The following is an 18,133-nucleotide window of genomic DNA, read 5'->3' as shown; positions in this document are numbered from 1 at the left end:
CTACAATACAATAATAATAGTAATAGAAATTGAGAAGCAAAACAAAATTGAGAAGCAATAACTTCCTAATAAAAAACGAAAATTTACCACAATAAATTTTAAAGTAGTATAAGTAATGATAATTCCATATTAAAAACAAAATTTTAAAAGAAACTGTTCAAAAAATCTTGTTTAAAGATAAAAATCGATTACTTAACAAATTCAAATAATGCTTCAAAATAAAAATTTAATCGAAAGGTCTGTCTTTGTGAGCGTCTTTGTCTTTTTTTAAATCCCTCACTTTGTCAGGAAACCAACGATGTTTAGTTGTATGAAACATGTTTGCAAGTTCCATAATAGTGGGTACAATTTCACGATCCCACATAGGATACATATTCCTCGTGCTCGGTGGTTCTGTCGGTTTTGTAGCTGATCCACTTTGTTCTAGTTTAAATCTGGTAATAAAATAACATTTATATAATTAAAAAAAGGCAGCCATAGTTGAGACTTAGTTTAAAGAGTTTGCCTTCAGGTTTCTAATGATAGTAATATTAAAATTAAAATGCTACAACATTTAATGTTTTTTAACGATTTTACATACTTAATCGTTTTTAAAAAAACACAAATTGATTCCTAAAAAAATTAACATTTAAATATAGCTAGTTTTTGTTAATTTTTAAATTAAAATAAATATATTTAAAAAACTCACTCAACATGTGCTTCAACTGATTCATAATTATATTTTGGATCATGGCGAGGAATTGGAATTGTTTTTTCGTAAGTTAGTTTATGTTTTGGGTGAAACATCGCAATTGTTTTTCCATTCTTAGTTACTGCAATTCTCGGTGCACTTAATTATAAATTAATTAATCACATAATGCTAAAATCCTGGCTAAAACTTTTTCAGTTCAATTTGACAACTCAAGTTGTGAAATAGTATATATCAAGTGCATTGTAATATTAATAAAAAAAAACTAAAATGCAACAAACTTAAATCACAAATAAATGATTATTACCCTGGGTCATCAAAGTGATTCTCGTTGGATACATTTCTTTTTAGAACTAAAAAATAAATATGTTAAGCCCGTTTTGAAGTAAACCTAAATGCCTAGCAAGTAAACTAATTCAGTTGGTCTTTAAACATGAAAATCATAAAATAACATTTTATAACAAAAACAGTTCAGTTTTAGTAGTTTTATGTAAATGTTTTAAACTAAATAACTAACTACGACTCACCATTGCTGGGTCCATAACATTTTGCTTTGTGTCTACACACGATAGTTCCAAAATTACGAATCATTAAATAATATATAAACGAAAATAATTCATAAAAACCACGTTTTCCAAATTGTTTTTTATTTTGGTTTTCTTGCCGCTCTAGAGCAATCATGCGTAAAATTAACGTCATAATTAAAATATTAAGAAGTTTATCCTCAACTAAATTGCATAAGGGTCTAAAATTAAAATTTTGTATATTAATTAATAAAATGTATTCTCTATAATAGAAATACAACTATTTTAGAATAGTTAACAAAATAAAGTAAATGGTTTTTGAAAAACCGAGCATTTTTTTTAGTTCATTTCAGAATAAGGTTTACATGTACTATTGTAGTTTATTTTGGACAAATTTACATAAGCTTACTTTAATTTATATAAACAAATAGTTTTTTAGTGTTGATGTAAAACGAAATTGTTATTCATTTACTGACAGGCTTTATTGTATTTTGACTCCCCATTTTAATAAGTAAATTGAATGCTCTAAAACTATAACTTGTACAATTTTTAACTATTTATTTCATCTTTATAATAAGTGCACATGTTTGTTTTAAAATCAGACAAGGCAATTTCGTTTTACTGAACGGATGCCACTCAATAAACATGGATTAAGACTTAACCTAAATTTATATTAGCTAACTTATATTATATTTTTTAATTATTTTATAATATAAAAACAAGAACCTTTGCAACACAATTTATTTGTTTATTTCCAACACAATTAGGAAAAATAAAAAATAGTTTTTACAAAGATTTGATCAAACAAAATCTATATCTTAAACTAAAAATGAAGAACAAAAAAGGCAGTTAAAAAAGAGGCCCACTAACAATGTATTATTAGTGTACAGTGGCTGTCAATAAATAAGTGGTAAAATATTAGGAAAAGCGTCGCGTGCACTCATGCACTAACACACAGGGTAATGAGCTTTTATTTAATCGATGAAAATCAATGAACTGTATCAAGTCGGTAAAGCGAGTCTCTCCGTTGTCAGCGGAATAAAAAAATTGACCATCACGTTCAAACTAAAAAAAATATTATAATAATTTTAATATATCTAATAAAACCTCAAGTTCATAGCATGACGACAAAAAAGGGAGATTTAAATACCTGTGTTAAGGGAATATGGCGCGACTTTTGGTTGTGACACAAAGTTATAACTATTCCTCCGGGAATTGAGTGACTGTCTCTCACAAGAAAAGTTCTTAAACAAAATGTAATATTCAGTTATTAAAAAAAATCAAATATATTTTATTCTAATAAAATCAAAATTCAAAATTTGTATAGTTGATAAAAACATACCCATCAATATTCCCGTATCTCTGAATCTCTTCAGTTGCTTCTTCCCTCGATATTTTTCCATAATACCAAGGCTGGGTTTGGTGGATGGCTCTTGCAAACCATTGGGCATCTCTGGTTGGGGCTGAACTTCCCAATGTGTTTCCCCCTACTGTTTAGATTAATATTTATGAAATATTACAATTTATAATTAACTAAGAATTTTTTAATTAAGTTTCTATCCAGCTATAGCTTTTGGAGGCCTTGTACAGGGATTAACGTAATATTTATATTAAGAAATGCTTTGAACAACTAAATATTTTAAACATTGAATTGTGACATATTTTTTTTCCAGGGCCAAAAATTATTTTATTTTATAATGCTTACCTGTTTTGTTAATTAGTCTCCTTCTCCAAGAAGATTGTTGTTGAACTTCTACCATGGCAGCCTCCTGTGGATTGGTAATCACTCTCCCTGTTGTTCCGGAGAAATCCATTGCAACAAAATTATAATCCCTTCTCTGAAAAAAAGTAAATCGAATGACAATCGGAATTTTACTTTATTTAAAATTTTTTTTAAATAATTCATTAACTTATTAAGTATAAACATTTTCAAAATTTCATTGGCAGTATCTAAAATTTAAAAATTCAATAGTAATCAGCATTAAAATGTTAACATTTAAAACCTAATAATGTAAAGTTAAGTAACTTGTGTTTATCTCTAATCAAACATGACCTTTCTTAAAACAACATGGTTTATTTAGTAAACACAAAAAAGATAAATTACATTTATTGCTCGATCACTCGATGAACGAACCAGATTCGATGAACCATGACGACGTGCGCTTAAGTATGATTCATGAAATCGACTTCCATTCTAAACAAAAAATTAAAAGATTTAAATTTAAAAAACAAAATTTAGCAATTACCTTACTACGAAAACTAAAACATTTTATGCTTAGTGGAAATAAAAAGGATCATATATCAACAGAAGGTTATGTATTAACAAAGGCAAAGACCACACAGTTTTGAAATACATAAAAATGTGCCGGTCTTGAACCATTGAAGGTATCACGTTTTAAAAATACAAAAGAAAAATCATGTTTAAAATGGATTAAAATTCGAATAACACAAACAAAATATTTACCAACGTCAATCTAAGTCCACTGATCCATGCCGATCTGAGGTGTTCATTTTCAGCGCAAAACCAATGGATCACCGCACCGTTTTTAAAAGATCGTGGCTAAAAAAGGAAAGGAGAAATATATTAGATATTACATTTCCTATAAAATATAAACCAAAAGGTCACACAATTTAAAACATGCTGACAAGACAACCAAAAAATATTTTTAAATTCAAGAAAATTTATAAAACAAAATAAAACTATATTATGGCTTATGAATTTTAATTTATAAATTTTTGCTAGGTAAACCTTTAAACAGAAAGTAAATGGTGTAGGTGATTGGTGAGGTGGTTTTTTATTCTTAATTGGGAACCAAACTTGGGCACTGTGAACCTCTGCTATACACACCATATTGTGAGGGACCTACATAAAGTACAAAAGAACCAATTTTACAGTTGTTAATTAGTTTTACTATCCAATTTTGTAAATTTTTAAAATAAATAATATGTTTTAATATTTAGTATAGATATAACAAGCATTCTTCTGACATTTAAATATTTATTTCATGTTATATATACTAAAGCCTTTAAAATAATTTTTTTTAAACTTATTGATTTAAACATTTATTTGAATTTTTTAGTAACCTTGTTTGTGTTTTTAATGCAATAATAGAGCCCCGAGTTTCTTAAAACACTGTACAACTTCTTATAATTTCTTCTCCCCACCTCTCTTACATGCAGCCATCCACACATTTCTGGTGCTGTTTTTGTTAATAAATGCTATAAAAATATGTAAATATTAAAACATTAAGAATAGTGCCACATGTAAAAAAACAAAAGTTATATTAACTTTGTGCTTAAAATGTCATACTTTAACATTCATAAATCAAAATACCACACTTGGTTTAAATTTATATTAATATAATTTTACTGGTATTATAAAAATTGCTAATCCGTTACTAGCCAGCTGTATAAATAAATATTCAACAGTAAAATGAGCTCTTAAATGTCAGATAATATTAAATACACTTGACTTTAATAAAATATTTCGCTATTACATACACCTGTGCATTGTAGTCAACTAAACATGTGTTTTAACATAATAAAAAAATTGGTTGACTAAATATAATCACAGAATCAGACAAATTTTAAAATAAATAATTTAACTACCTGCATCTGTAGTCTTCTGACGGTATCTTTATTTCGGGATTCGGGTGAATTTTCGGGAAAAGTTAACATTCCATTTGGAAGGCAAAGTTCGGGGTTTAATAAAATGCTGTATTTCGTTAAAGTTTTGTTGAGGCAAAAGCGAGAAATAATGTCGTGTTCTTGTGTACTTGATACCTCGTCCATTATTTCATGATCTTCAACATATCTTTCTAAAAAATGTATATAAACAAAAATTTCGATTAAAAATAAAGATTTTTTGAGGTTATTTTTAGTGATCAAAAATAAATTTTAATTTAATTAAAACAGGATTATATTATTATATGCAAATTTTATTCATAAATCAATAATTGGAATTTAAAAAATGACAGATAATTTTAGTTATTAATTTTTTATAGAAAATAAATAACAGCGTTTTTGTTTAATAACCCCTGGCGGAAAACTCAACCTTAAGATAGTTATGTAACAACATAATCTTATATATCAATCTTGGTTTTATAATCCACTTAAAATAATATTTTTATAAAAATTTCAACTCCCCAACTATACCCAAACAACAGCCAACAAAAACAAACCTAAAATTAAATATTTTAACACGCCAACAATCCTACACAACACAATTTGATTGACAGATGATTTTTTAACAACCAATACATAAACTAACTAAAAAATCTTGTTTTTATTTTCCCACTAAACATGTTTTTGTTTTTAAAGAGAAATGGTAAACAAAATTGTTTTTCATTGTGGTATTTAAAATCCACCATGACGCAAATATTTTTCACTTTAAATAAAAACAAGTCTAACTTTTTAGATTTTCAATAATAGCCACAGGCCTTATGTTACAAGTGTTACTAAGAAATAATCGAACAATAAATCTTCAGAGAAAAAAATTGATTTGTTATTGTGCACCTGTTTGTGATTGTAAAACTTTTATTATGTCATAAATTCATAAAAAAATACAATACACTTGCAAAGTTCAAAATAAAAACTTCTATGTATAAGCAGCTGGGCAATAACGCAATCAAATAAAATTACATAATGTAATAACAAAGTCCCAAAATTTTATACCAAAAAAAATTTGAAGTCCTTACTAAATAAACACAACCATTTTTAAAAATTTTTTTTAAATATATACCTGTCATGGATTCTGTATTTTGTTCAATAATGGACCAGGTTGTGAGATCAGGATTACGCCTTAGTTTAGTAAGTAGAGTGTGTAACAACAATGCACAAGTAGAATGTACTGGAAGTTCAACTTCTTTCCATATTGCAAGATCACTGATCCACACATTCCATAAAACCTGTTTGATAATTATTTTAAATTTTATCATTCGATTTTAAATATTTTAAACTTATTGAAACATTACAAAAATATCTTAAAATTTTTAAAGTTAAATTAATTAAAACATAAAAGAAAATGTTTTTATTAACCTGTTTTGAACCATTCCTTTGTATTTTGCATGAAGTGATCCTCTCCATCTTCCTTGGTGATAACAAGTTGTCGTTGTTCCTGGATGCTGGGAGGGAGTGGGGATTAATAGGGGAGGAGGGAGTCGAAGATGTAAGGTCAGAGTGAGATCCAAATAACTTTCTAAAAACAAAAAAGTATAAAATAAAAAAAAAGGTTAAAAAATATTATAAAAATTATTTCGATTATATATAACAAAAAATAAAAATAAACTAAACCGCTAAAACAATCTTTGTATAGGCAATTGTTTTAAAATTTAAAACGTGATGGTCTACTCAAGTAGAATTACACAACTGATAGATTGTTAGCTTATTGGAATACAATGCATCAAAGAAATGGAGTGGTCATGTTAAGTGGTATCAATAAAGGAGTAGCAATAGAGTGGTTTGTATTGACGTAATTTCTAAATAGTTTGACGCAATATTCACTGTCGTTACCGGTTTTAGAAGTTACAATATTAGACTGTTTCACGTAATTTGCTAGTTTATAATTTTTTTAATTTTATAAAAAACTTAATAATTAAAAACAATTCATTTTTATTAAAAATACAATTTAAATCAAATTAAAGCCTTGACGCTTTTAAAAAATTTAACTTGCTTTTATTAAGACATGCAAAATAAAGTCATTCAAATTTTTCAATAAAGTAACAGAAAATAACAAATCAGACAGCACTGTAATAACAATTCCGAAAATTTTACAAACCTTCTGCTTAATATCGCAACTGGAAGTGATTTAAGGAAATGTTTGTCAAAGAAACTCGATTTACTGGAATGGTGATTGTTGTCTTCCTCGCTGGCTATTGATTCATTGCTTTCTATTAACGCTTCTGTAATGAGAAAATTTTATGATAAAATAAAAAATATTATTAAAATTTTTTTTAAGAATTTAATATAGTTTAGTCAATTAAAAAAAACTTATTCTTAAAAGTAGACTTCTTTTAACAGCTTCATGTTAAACATTACAAAACTACGAACAGGACATAGACACAAAATCTCTTATTATAAACATTGCTTAAAAATATCAAAAATACTCTTTAATAATAAATACTATTTATTCTAAAGCAATAACTGCACTATATCAAACAATCAAGAAAGTAAGTATAAGTTATAACTTAGTTGATAGTAAGAAATGATATATACCAGAGTTAAAACTGACGTTTATACCAAACATCTAAAAAATACAAACAGCCCTTTCAGTATTAAACTATTTATATACAGCTCTATAAATTAAAAACGATTTAGCTTTATTTATGTATATTCATGAAACTGAAAGTCAAATCAACAAAATCCATCTGTGTTTATTTTGGGACATTTACGTCATATTTCGTACTTAAAATTCAACTAAATGACTATTGTAAATAGTAATTAAATCGTATTTAATACAGAGAGCCTAACAATTATCGTCAATTACTCGCAATTGATAAACAGATAACATAACAATTAAACATGACATAATTATATAGAGATTCTAATTAGAAATTTACCAATGCCACTATAAACCCACAATTACAACCATGAGTATATTATTCTTTAAACAAAGCAACTTGTTATTAAAAATCATTTTTTACGAAAAAATTGTTTTATAGCCTATTTAAATAAACATAAAAAAAACTTAAGTTATATTTATAACAGATTTATTCTAAAAGTAACTTGTTATCCTAAAATAGAAATGATTGCATAATCAACAACAATTAAATAATTAAACGATACTCATTTAAATATAATCAATAATCATTCATTTACCAAAATTCTTACTTTAAATTTACTTTTCCTCTATTCACCCAAGCGAAATTTTATCGCTTTACACCAGTTGTTTAAAATTATTTTTACGGCTTTGTTCTACTACAGATCGAAATGTGAATGACCAATCAAACAAACAAATATTTGATAAAATATTCAACAGGATGACATCATAGGGGACCACCTACGACATGAGTCATAGTAGATGAGGAAAGCAGGGTTAGAAAATGAAAAAATGTTACTACAAAACAAATATTTGCTGTCTACATAATAAAAACCAAAAAAACAATTTCAATTTCTTCGTCGTTTTCTTTCTTAGACATATTTTTTAAATGTTTTTGTTGGCACTAACAATAAATCCACTTATCTTCTAAATTTTTACAATTTTTTATGCCGGTAAAAATAATGACTTAGAAAATGATTCACAAAACATTTAAACTTTATAAAATAGATTTATGAACTTAAATTTAAAAACAAAACACTAAAAATTACTATTTTTTTACTTACAACTTGTTTGGTTTTACTAAATTGAATTTTTAACATGTAAACTAAGTTTTCAACCCTGTTTTCTCTGTGACTACTATTGTAAATTGATGGGAATGACAAAACACAGGAAGAATTAAACAATTAAAATTTCATTCACAAATACGTGGCGGGGGAAATTACGCAGGTTAACATTTTACCGGGAAAATAGGATGTCTAGTTCCGTAAATCCATATGCATGTTAATCAAATGTTACGACAAAAAGGTAAACACCAGAATTATGTAGTTAGTTTGAAAGCAAATACAATATTGTCAAGGGCATAAGTTTATAATTTAATTAGTGCAAATCAAAGCTAAATAAAAAGTACTACTATAGCAAAATATTAAATATAAATTTTAATTCTAAAAATAAATTTACAATTCGAGGGCCTAAATACATATTGTTTAATACACACCATACTAAAGGCACATGAAACACTGGCCCAACCCAGAAATTTATCCAATAGAAACTCAGCATTATAAATGGTATTTAACTCAAGATTGTAAAGAGTACAAAAAATTACAAAGTCCAACAGGTCAACGCTTTTTAGCTCTGGTACTTAAACTACAGTTTGCTTACCAAACAAATGAAGGCAGTTTAATCTGCTTATGGTTAACCATTAGTTTAATCAAATTTAATACTTGATAGTTTAATAAAGCTAAAAATAGTTGGCTTAGTGTTTACTAAGGCTTAAGTAAGATTGATTAGTAAGTAAATTAAAAATCAGAGCTGCTTTATCAAACACAAAATTTTAATGCCAATTGAAATCATGATTAATGATAAATAATTAATTGATTTTATACATTTAATTAAATCAATCTTGACATCAAACCTTTACATAGTATGAAGTATTATTGATATTTAGTTTAATAATTAAACCCAAAAATGTGAAAAATTTGTACATGCAATACCAGAATTTTAACAACAACCATAGAATTTCATAATAACAAAACATTTTAAATTATTTTATGATAATTTTAAGTAAGAGATACGCAGGAATATGTTCTGTGTTTTTATTAAATAGCCTAATTGACTATTTTACAAAAATAACTAATGACCTGCACCTCCAGAAGAGCTACTAATATCGGTTTGCGACGATTCTTCATTTCCACTATCTATTTGCTGTATCAAAGACTCCAAATCAACATCATCTACATAACATTAAAACAGTTAAAATGTATATATATACAACAAATTTATATTATAAAAAAATTTAATACCAGATGTAAAAAAAATGTCAATTGAAATTCAAAATAAATGGTGGCTTTAGTGTAAAGATATAAGTGCTTCAAGGCTTACCACATTCATAATCCTGTTTTAATGAAATTTAACCCTACTAAATTAAGTAATATTATTAAGCTTAGAAGTTTTTTGTTTTGATAGCCTGTCACCCAGCCAGTTACCTAAGCATACACGTCAACAAGTAAGAACCTACGTCAATAATGTAACCTTATACCTTTTGAATTGATTCCGTCGAAGCTCGTTTTACGCTGCTCAAAGCAAGTGTTCATTGTAATAATACTTTCTCTTAATTGTCACTTTGTCAGGTTTGTAAAAAGTACAAAAAACTTACTTAGTTTACATAGGCTCTATGAAAGAATTTAAACACATCAAAGAAAATGTTAACTATTATGTTGCACATGTTAAAACATTGTTTTACAACTAAAATAGAGTTTACGACTATAACCTAGCTAGTCATTGAACAGTATGTTACAATACTTATATAATAAAACAAGTTTTCACATTAATAAATAAACTATAAATGTCCTCAATATTGTAAATATTTACTACTTTGGTTATATTTTATTTTTGTTAATTATGACCTATATAGTTCAGTGAAATATTGAATACACTAAACCAACGCAGTTTAAATTTGACCTAGATTTTTGCACTTTATATAATAAACCCATTTTTTTGATAATCTATATTCTGCAATTTGAGGTAAATGATTAAGTAGATCGTAAGTACAAGTAAAATGCAGAATTGCACAATAGACACATTGTGTAAGACTAGTACTGAATGTGTGCCCTAGGCAAACTATGTTTGTGTGTTAAAATGTTAAATTGACACACACTGATATTATCAATTGGTAATGTTGTCACAGTTACGACTTGCTAACTTAATTTATCAAACACCTGACTGTGACTTTGCAATGTTTAAACGTCTAATGTTTAGATGTTTGCTAACTGTTAACTAGATAAAACTAGCATTTCAAAAGGTTTCAACTTTTAAAAAATAAAATTACTTGAGCTTTTTTATACAACAACATTAACATATGGTGAGAATTATAATTGAACAAGTTTCAGGAACAATTCGGCTATTCTATTGTTGATTTTAAAACCCGCAACCGCCTAATAATATAGTTTAGTTTTACACACACCCGGTAGACTATGCGTGAGTTGGCACAACTTTGCCTTGAACCTCCGTTTTTTGAATTAAAATTCCTTAAACCTATGCGTGTTACTACATCATCAATAACCGATGCAAGAACCATGCTTTACTATTTCTTTTACGGTCAGCTAAATAAGGTAAATTTCCTTTTTCAAATGTCTGTGTTTACAATAGATCATTAACGCCCGACTTCATCGACTACGAGGCGAAATGCACGAAGAAATTTTCGGCTTTGTATTACAATCTTCAAAGCGGTAAGCCTTGTCTACTCGTGTGTTTGTCTGTGTTTACATAAGTAAACAGAACTTGCAAATAATGTGCAAGCCTTGTAGAACTTAATTGCTTTCGGTAACCGCTAATTTCTAACAGTTCATATGTCTGTAGCTTTTAACAATTGACAAAATGTTAAGTAGTTCAACGATTTATACAAATGCATTACGCAATCGACTATCAGCTTACTCTTCAGGAAGGATCTGCGTAGAGCGAGTAATAGCCTTGCAACTGTAAATAAATACAACAAAACCGAAATCACGCCATTTCTAGAGCGCGTAACCGACTTTTTTTGTTGCGAAATCACTTGTGTTCGGCTCTTGAACGCCCACACTCGTATTAAATAACGACTTTAAAATTACCAAAACATGTCCGCAGTAGACTACCTATTAACATAATTTATAAAGCATTTTTTTATAAAAACTATTAAAGAAATTTTCATTAGACTAAAATGAAAATAATAATTTAACCTTGAACATACGACATTATTACAATATTGCAGTCTATTTAAATATAGTAAAATTGATATACCCAATTAGTTTATTGGTAAGATTTAATAGCAAATATTAAACAAACTATCCGACAACAACAATCAACATCCGTGAACATCAAAATTAAAAACAAAATATAAAAAAAAATTAGTTTTATTTTAGTTTATAAAAAGATGTATTTTATGAATGCAAAACATACCCAATACCAGTATAACAAAATTTAAAAATTAGGCTAACAGTTTCGACAAAAACGAACATAAACAAAGCAATACTTTTTTGATAAAAAGCAACAAACATAATCATAAAATTAACAGAACCTAAAATTTTAATTTTTTTGCTTAAAAGTTTTGTTTGGTACAATCTAAACAAAAAAACAAATAAGCAGTGTATGACAATTAATCAACTGACAATATTAATATTTTGCAAGTGTCCAAGAACTTTTTTATTTAATACTCCGTCTTAATTTGTCAATATGCGAACAGAGTTTAAGTGCTGGACCTAGTGGAATGTTCATAGAAGAGAGAAGATGCTCTTCGTGAAGAAGAAGAAGAGCTGCTCCATCGATTTCATGAGCCTTAAAGTCCTCGGCGTGGCTTGCAGAATCTAAAAAAAAATTTAAGTTTTAAACTTTCTGTGTTAAAAATGTTTTGTACTTTCAGAAGATTTCGGTTAGTTTTCAAACTGATTAAATAAATTTCAAAAATACATTTTACCTGGAAAAGACCTCACATATTTCCAGACATCATCCACGGACCACTTCATGGGTGACAGTGGGGATTTCCCATTTTGGGGTACCTCTGGTTCAGGGGATGGGGTGGGACTGTAACTGAATGCAGAGTCCCATTCCTCCCTTCCTGATGTTGAGTCATTACAATCATCACAATCAGAAAAACTGTTGCTGTCCGATAAACTTTGTGAAGGTGAACCAGGGGCCTATGGTTTAATAATTAGAAGTTGTTGATAATTTTGTGTAATGATTTATATACATTTAGTCATCATTTATATAAATCTAGTTTAAGATTTGTTTGGTTTATGCTATATTTATAAAAAAAAATGCATAAACACGAACAGTAAAATTAAGTAGATACAAAAAGTATTTACTTTTTTTGTGGTTGGACGTCCTTGTTTTCTTTTTGAAAATATTCTTCTGTTGAAACTGCCCTTGGGTCGACCTCTTACATGTACAGTGGGCCTATAAATTTTAGAGGAAACTGTTATAGGATTAGTCCTTCCATGTTTTCTAGCACAACCTAGTGAGCAAAAACGGCGAGACGGCATCGGGAATCGAACGCGGGGACCAGAAAATCCACATTGTTCGCAAGTTGCTGTGGCAACTTCTTGGTTGCGATCTTGTTCAAAACTTAATCTTCTGGAATCTGCTTCAACATGTGCCACTTCTAAATGTAAAACGAAAAACTTTTTAAATTTTAATTTTAACATGCTTTAAAAACACAAATTTTTAAATATTAAATTCAAATTTTGCAAAAAAAAAAACAAAGGCAAAATTGTAAAATATTTTCTTATGAATCACATAATTACATGTATTTACCCTTATCTCTTGACATCACCATTTGTTGTCTTTTTCTGATCATACTTAGCTGACGACTCGACAAAAGAGAAGAAATCTCAGGCTAAAAATAAACACAAAAACCATAAAATATTTATTAGTCAAATTTACTCAGACATAAACAATAGTAGCTAATTTGTATTAATGCTATTCACACCATTATATGATGTCGTGTAATAAAGCTTGATTAAAAATCTATTGACAAAAATTTGAAAACTTTTTTATGTAAGACTTGATTTTAAATTTAGTTTCAGCAGACTACATTTTGTTTACCTATTGAACTTACCGGAAATGGTGTACAAGATTCCTCTATAACAAATCCATCAATTACATGAGTAAGTATAACTGGTTTTCTGGTATTATTGGTAAAACCCTCCTTAAAAACAAAACATAATTAATATTTAAAGCGACATAAAATTTGTAATTGAATTTTTATAAACTAACAGGTTCTGGTTGAATGGAATCATATTCCATATTTTGTTCTTCAGGGCTATCCACAACTTCAAAATCATCCATTATAATTTACCAATTTTAACTTATTTAAAATAATGTAAACTTCTACGGATTAAAATATATAACCTAATTAAAAGGTAGTTAGGTGTAAGTAACAGTAATGCACAAGTTAGGTTCTTATATTAGTTTATAGTATTGAACTCCATTTTAGCTTTTTATTAAATCATGAAAACTGTCGATTGTGTCATATTGGGATAGAATATCCTTCTCTATAGGTTTATTTCCTGGTCTTAGAACAACTTTTACTTTCATGTTAGCTTGTAAGGCTGCAGAAGCCTCTTGCTCAACATCCGTTAAAAACAAAATCTGATCAGCAGGAGCACCAATGTTTTCAACAATTTTAATGTAACTTTCCTTTGATTTTTTATCACCAATGTTGGTGTCAAAGTGACCACTTATTAAAGGTAAAAGGTCACCCTTAACACTGTGCCCAAATAAGAGCTTTTGGGCGTACACACTTCCAGAAGAATAAATATAAATATTTATTTCAGCTTTATGAAGTTGCTTTAAAACTGGAAAAACATCTTGAAACAGATCCCCTTCTATTTCTTTGCACTTGTACGCTTTTTCCCACATTCTACCTTGCAAATCCTTTAGCGCAGTTGTCTTTCTATTTAACGACATTTGCCATAAAACATTAGCAACTATTGACTCCATTATCTCAGCATCAGTTGCTAGGTTATTTTCTATTTTAGGAACATTTTCCAATTTAGCTTCAATATCAACTTGATATTGCTTTCTTAAATTATTAACAACTTGTTGTAACTCGTCGGTTTTCCAATTTTTATCCAAATAGGATTTCAAATAGGTTTTAACATAAGGAAATAAAGTTTCTGTTACAAATGTAATTGGAGTTGTGGTTCCTTCTATATCAAGTAAAATAACTTTAAAATCCATATTACTTAAATTAATACAGTTGTTAATTTAAAAAATTTATGCAACCTGGCTAAAACAAAAAACAAAATTAGATCACAAAAAACATCACAATTTCCAAGGCTGGTGTGCTAAACATAAAAAACTGCAAAAAAATAATACAACTGCATTGAACAACAGACTTATTAATTTAAAATGATTTAAAACATGATTGCATGAGTTTTTAGTTCAGCATATACAAATAAGCAACAACAGAAACAATAATTAAAAGATATGAAAATTGGAATTTAAAAACAACTAAACATATGGCAGGCTAAAATTGTTTATTTCAGTTTTCATTAAGCACCTTGATAAAAACAATATAAAATTATTAATAAAAATAGCCTGTTTACTATGCCTTAGCACAGATTAATATTAAAAAAATGAGAAAATAGCTCAATTTTTAATTATTTTTTTCGAAAAAAATGATGATATGTTAGTTAAAAAAAAATGAAGTAAGATGCATAAAAAAAAAACAACAAACAAGGTACAAAAAAAGCTATAAATACTATTACGTTACATGTAGTACAACACAAATAATGATATCTGTATAACAATTGTTACAGTTAATTAAAAATACAACAACAAAAAAATAAAAACAAAAAAAAAGTTTTAAAAGTGCAAAACTCTAAACTAATATCAAGAATATATTCGGGTTGGTAAAATACAAAAACATGTCAATTTATTCGGATTTAAAGTTAATCTCTTAAAAATCATTCAAATTAAATATATACTTGTAATTCACAATGTCCATTTGTTATTCACATTACACCTTAACCTATAAATACATTCCATTTATTAGATAATCAGCTTCATCCATAGCAAGCGGTCCTTTATGTCTTCTTAATTTTTTCTTCATCATTCTGACTCTACAAGCAACCATCAGCAGAACGCAAGCCGTAACTATTAACCCAAGTGCAAGTGGTAAGACGGCACTTTGATTTGGCACTAAATTTACATTTTCTTCCTTCAACTCTTTAATTTCCTTCTGCAACTTTTCATTTTCTTCCTTTTCCTCATCCTCAATTACTAATGATTCTAAAATTTCTGAGTTTGTCAAAAGTGTGGTTGTAGTTGTAGTTGTTGATTTTGCAGTAGAAGTTGTAGTAGTAGATGTTTGTTTATCTGCAAATAAATTCTTTCGAATTTTTACACAATCGCTTTCGTCACTGCCGTCAGTGCATTGCACAACTCCATCACAAACATCAAACACTGACACACAACATTTGTTATCACATGACCATTGCATTTTTGAGCATTTGGTATTGCAGTTATCTTTAGGTGGTAGTTGTGTAGTTGTGGACCTAGCTGTTGTTGTTGTGGTTGTTATTGGAGTTGTGGTAGTAGTCGTAGTAGGTGTCATTGTGGTTGTCGTGGAACCCTGTGTTGTTGTAGAAGGTGTTGTAGTTGTTGGTGTGGTTGTTGTTGTAGATGTTGGTGTGGTTGTTGTTGTTGTAGTTGTTGGTGTGGTGGTTGTTGTAGTGGTTGATGTTGTTGCCTCTGTACTCGTTTTAGTTGTCGAGGTTCTCAGTGCTTCTTTATCAGTATCAGGAATAATATTGTTTAATTGTTGTGCTTCAGTTTCCAAACCTACTCTTTTAAAGATTGTATAATCGGCATGGTGTGAAAACTGGCATTTGTTGGTATTATCACTTCCAATGTAGCAACGAAACAAATAGCATTTTACTTGGTCGATTATACTTGGGTTTGCTTGAAATACTCCAACATCACAATCACCTACTTCATCTTTAAAGGCACAACATGCTTGCTTACATTCCTCTGGGGTGGATGCATTAGAAACACCCCCTAAAAAGGTTGCACCGTTTTTTAAAGATTTTCGAGTTTGAATGATATTATCCTCCAATTTGGTAAAAGAGTCACATTTGTTTTTGTCTTCCAGTATGGTTGTGTCATCATAATCATTATCAAATCTATTTAAAATCCGTAAAATGTCTTCTCTAGTTAAGTCTTTTGCATATGGATTTGATTCTCTTCGATATCGGGACCTAGAATTAATTGCTGATATTTCCATAATAAATAAGGACATGCAAAGTAGAACACAACTTAACAGAGTATAACGATTCATATTTATAAAAACCAAGTAGCCTACCTAATTTTGTCAAATAAAATGTTCACATTTAGATCGCAATCTGACTATCACTTTCTTGTGGGCCTATGTAAAAGGCGGAGTGCTTGTGCAGAGTGCGGAGTGTTTTTGGCCTATGTAAAAGGTGAAGCGCATTTGCAGATTACAGAGTTTCCTTAATGACGTCGCGAGTTGCTTTGGTGACGTAATTAAAATGTTATTTTAAAATGTTTAGAGTATAAAGTTATTATATACCCAAAGGTAAGACTTAAAATGTAGAGAAACCATACGAAGCAGTTACTAACCTTTTTTTGGCAGAAATGACGTCATAATCCCTGTGTGCCATATTTTTATTGCCTTATTCCTAAATTAAATTGAATTTGCAATCCAATAATAATATTTAGAAGTTGGCACGAAGAGGTCAATCAAATGATGCTAACTAGAAGTTGCACAAAGGGGATGAAGAGGTCAATGATTACATTTTCGTCCAAGGCATGTATCTGAAATACAGGCATCTACTACGTAATTTTGTTAAATAATGCTCCCGTTGAGCCCTTCGCCTTTAACATAGTGCAAAGTGCCTACCTCTGAGTTAGTGGTAAAAGTGCCCGCCCTCCGAAATATTGGTAAAAGTGCCTACCTTTGTGCCTACCCACTGAGGTTTTGGTAAAGAAGCCTACCTCTGAGATAATGGTGAAAGTGCCCACCCCCTGAGATATTGGTAAAAAAGCCTATCTCTAAAGAATACGTAAAAGTGCCTACCCTCTGAGTTATATGTAAAAGTGCCTACCTTTTGAGTTATTGAAAAAAGTTCCTACTTCTGTGTTATTGGTAAAAGTTCCTACCTCTAAATTTTAGGTAAAACTGCCTACCTCTAAGTTAAACTTACACGTGCCTTCTTCTGTGTTATAGGTAAAATTGCTACCTCTAAATTATAGGTAAAAGGGTCTATCTCCAAGTTATAGGTAAAAGTGCCTACCTTAAAGTTATAAATACAAGTGCTTACTTCGAGGTTAAAGTGCCTACCTCTAGGTTAAAGTGTCTACATTAAAGTTATAGATACAAGTTCCTACCTCTAAGTTAAAGGTAAAAGTGCCTACTTTATAGTTATAGATAAAAAGAGCTTCCTCTAAGTTATAGGTAAGAGTGCCTACCTTAAAGTCATAGATACAAGTGCCTACTTTAAGGTTAAAGTGCCTGACTCTGAGTTATAGATAAAAGTGCCTATTTAAAGTTTTAGGTAAAGGTGCTTACTTTTGAGTTATTGGTAGGAGTACCTACCTCAAAGTAATATATACAAGTGCCTAATTCAAGGTTAAAGTGCCTGCCTTTAAGTTCTAGATATAAGTGCCTGC

At 28.9% G+C, this 18,133-nt stretch overlaps 5 protein-coding genes across 6 annotated transcripts; all 5 read right to left on the bottom strand.

Annotated features, from left to right (window-relative positions):
• Position 1: 1 nt before the first annotated feature.
• On the bottom strand, positions 2 to 1,348 carry LOC145741212 (large ribosomal subunit protein mL42-like). Its single transcript, XM_082558759.1, has 4 exons — positions 1,216 to 1,348; positions 996 to 1,041; positions 689 to 829; positions 2 to 434 (listed from the first exon to the last, which is right to left on the bottom strand). The coding sequence occupies exons 1-4, from the start codon at positions 1,277 to 1,279 to the stop codon at positions 227 to 229; spliced, it is 459 nt and encodes a 152-aa protein (XP_082414885.1). The 5' UTR covers positions 1,280 to 1,348; the 3' UTR covers positions 2 to 226.
• A 587-nt stretch (positions 1,349 to 1,935) lies between these two features.
• On the bottom strand, positions 1,936 to 10,139 carry LOC145741522 (growth factor receptor-bound protein 14-like). Of its 2 annotated transcripts, none has more exons than XM_082559118.1 (14): positions 10,005 to 10,139; positions 9,607 to 9,699; positions 6,989 to 7,112; positions 6,250 to 6,409; positions 5,954 to 6,119; positions 4,822 to 5,030; positions 4,297 to 4,431; positions 3,962 to 4,075; positions 3,677 to 3,772; positions 3,317 to 3,406; positions 2,918 to 3,050; positions 2,555 to 2,702; positions 2,363 to 2,456; positions 1,936 to 2,277 (listed from the first exon to the last, which is right to left on the bottom strand). In XM_082559118.1, the coding sequence occupies exons 1-14, from the start codon at positions 10,057 to 10,059 to the stop codon at positions 2,131 to 2,133; spliced, it is 1,764 nt and encodes a 587-aa protein (XP_082415244.1). In that variant the 5' UTR covers positions 10,060 to 10,139; the 3' UTR covers positions 1,936 to 2,130. The 2 variants fall into 2 exon arrangements, with proteins under 2 accessions (XP_082415244.1, XP_082415245.1); XM_082559119.1 differs by having other exon boundaries at positions 9,613 to 9,699.
• Positions 10,140 to 11,774: 1,635 nt separating this feature from the next.
• Positions 11,775 to 13,925, bottom strand: LOC145741334 (polyhomeotic-like protein 2). The gene is made up of 6 exons (XM_082558906.1): positions 13,712 to 13,925; positions 13,554 to 13,643; positions 13,250 to 13,331; positions 12,802 to 13,097; positions 12,414 to 12,633; positions 11,775 to 12,303 (listed from the first exon to the last, which is right to left on the bottom strand). Exons 1-6 carry the CDS (start codon positions 13,781 to 13,783, stop codon positions 12,143 to 12,145), a joined length of 921 nt encoding a protein of 306 aa, XP_082415032.1. The 5' UTR covers positions 13,784 to 13,925; the 3' UTR covers positions 11,775 to 12,142.
• A 2-nt stretch (positions 13,926 to 13,927) lies between these two features.
• LOC145742313 (enolase-phosphatase E1-like) lies at positions 13,928 to 14,677 on the bottom strand. Its single transcript, XM_082560095.1, has one exon. It carries the CDS (start codon positions 14,675 to 14,677, stop codon positions 13,928 to 13,930), a length of 750 nt encoding a protein of 249 aa, XP_082416221.1.
• A 45-nt stretch (positions 14,678 to 14,722) lies between these two features.
• On the bottom strand, positions 14,723 to 16,851 carry LOC145741333 (uncharacterized). The gene has a single exon (XM_082558905.1). The coding sequence runs from the start codon at positions 16,776 to 16,778 to the stop codon at positions 15,471 to 15,473; it is 1,308 nt and encodes a 435-aa protein (XP_082415031.1). The 5' UTR covers positions 16,779 to 16,851; the 3' UTR covers positions 14,723 to 15,470.
• Between the last annotated feature and the right edge of the window lie 1,282 nt (positions 16,852 to 18,133).

This window comes from Corella eumyota, chromosome 2 (assembly GCF_963082875.1).
Source record: "Corella eumyota chromosome 2, kaCorEumy4.1, whole genome shotgun sequence".
Lineage (NCBI taxonomy): Eukaryota > Metazoa > Chordata > Ascidiacea > Phlebobranchia > Corellidae > Corella > Corella eumyota.
Note: the sequence above shows the minus strand (reverse complement) of the source record. Positions and strands in the feature narration are given on the sequence as shown.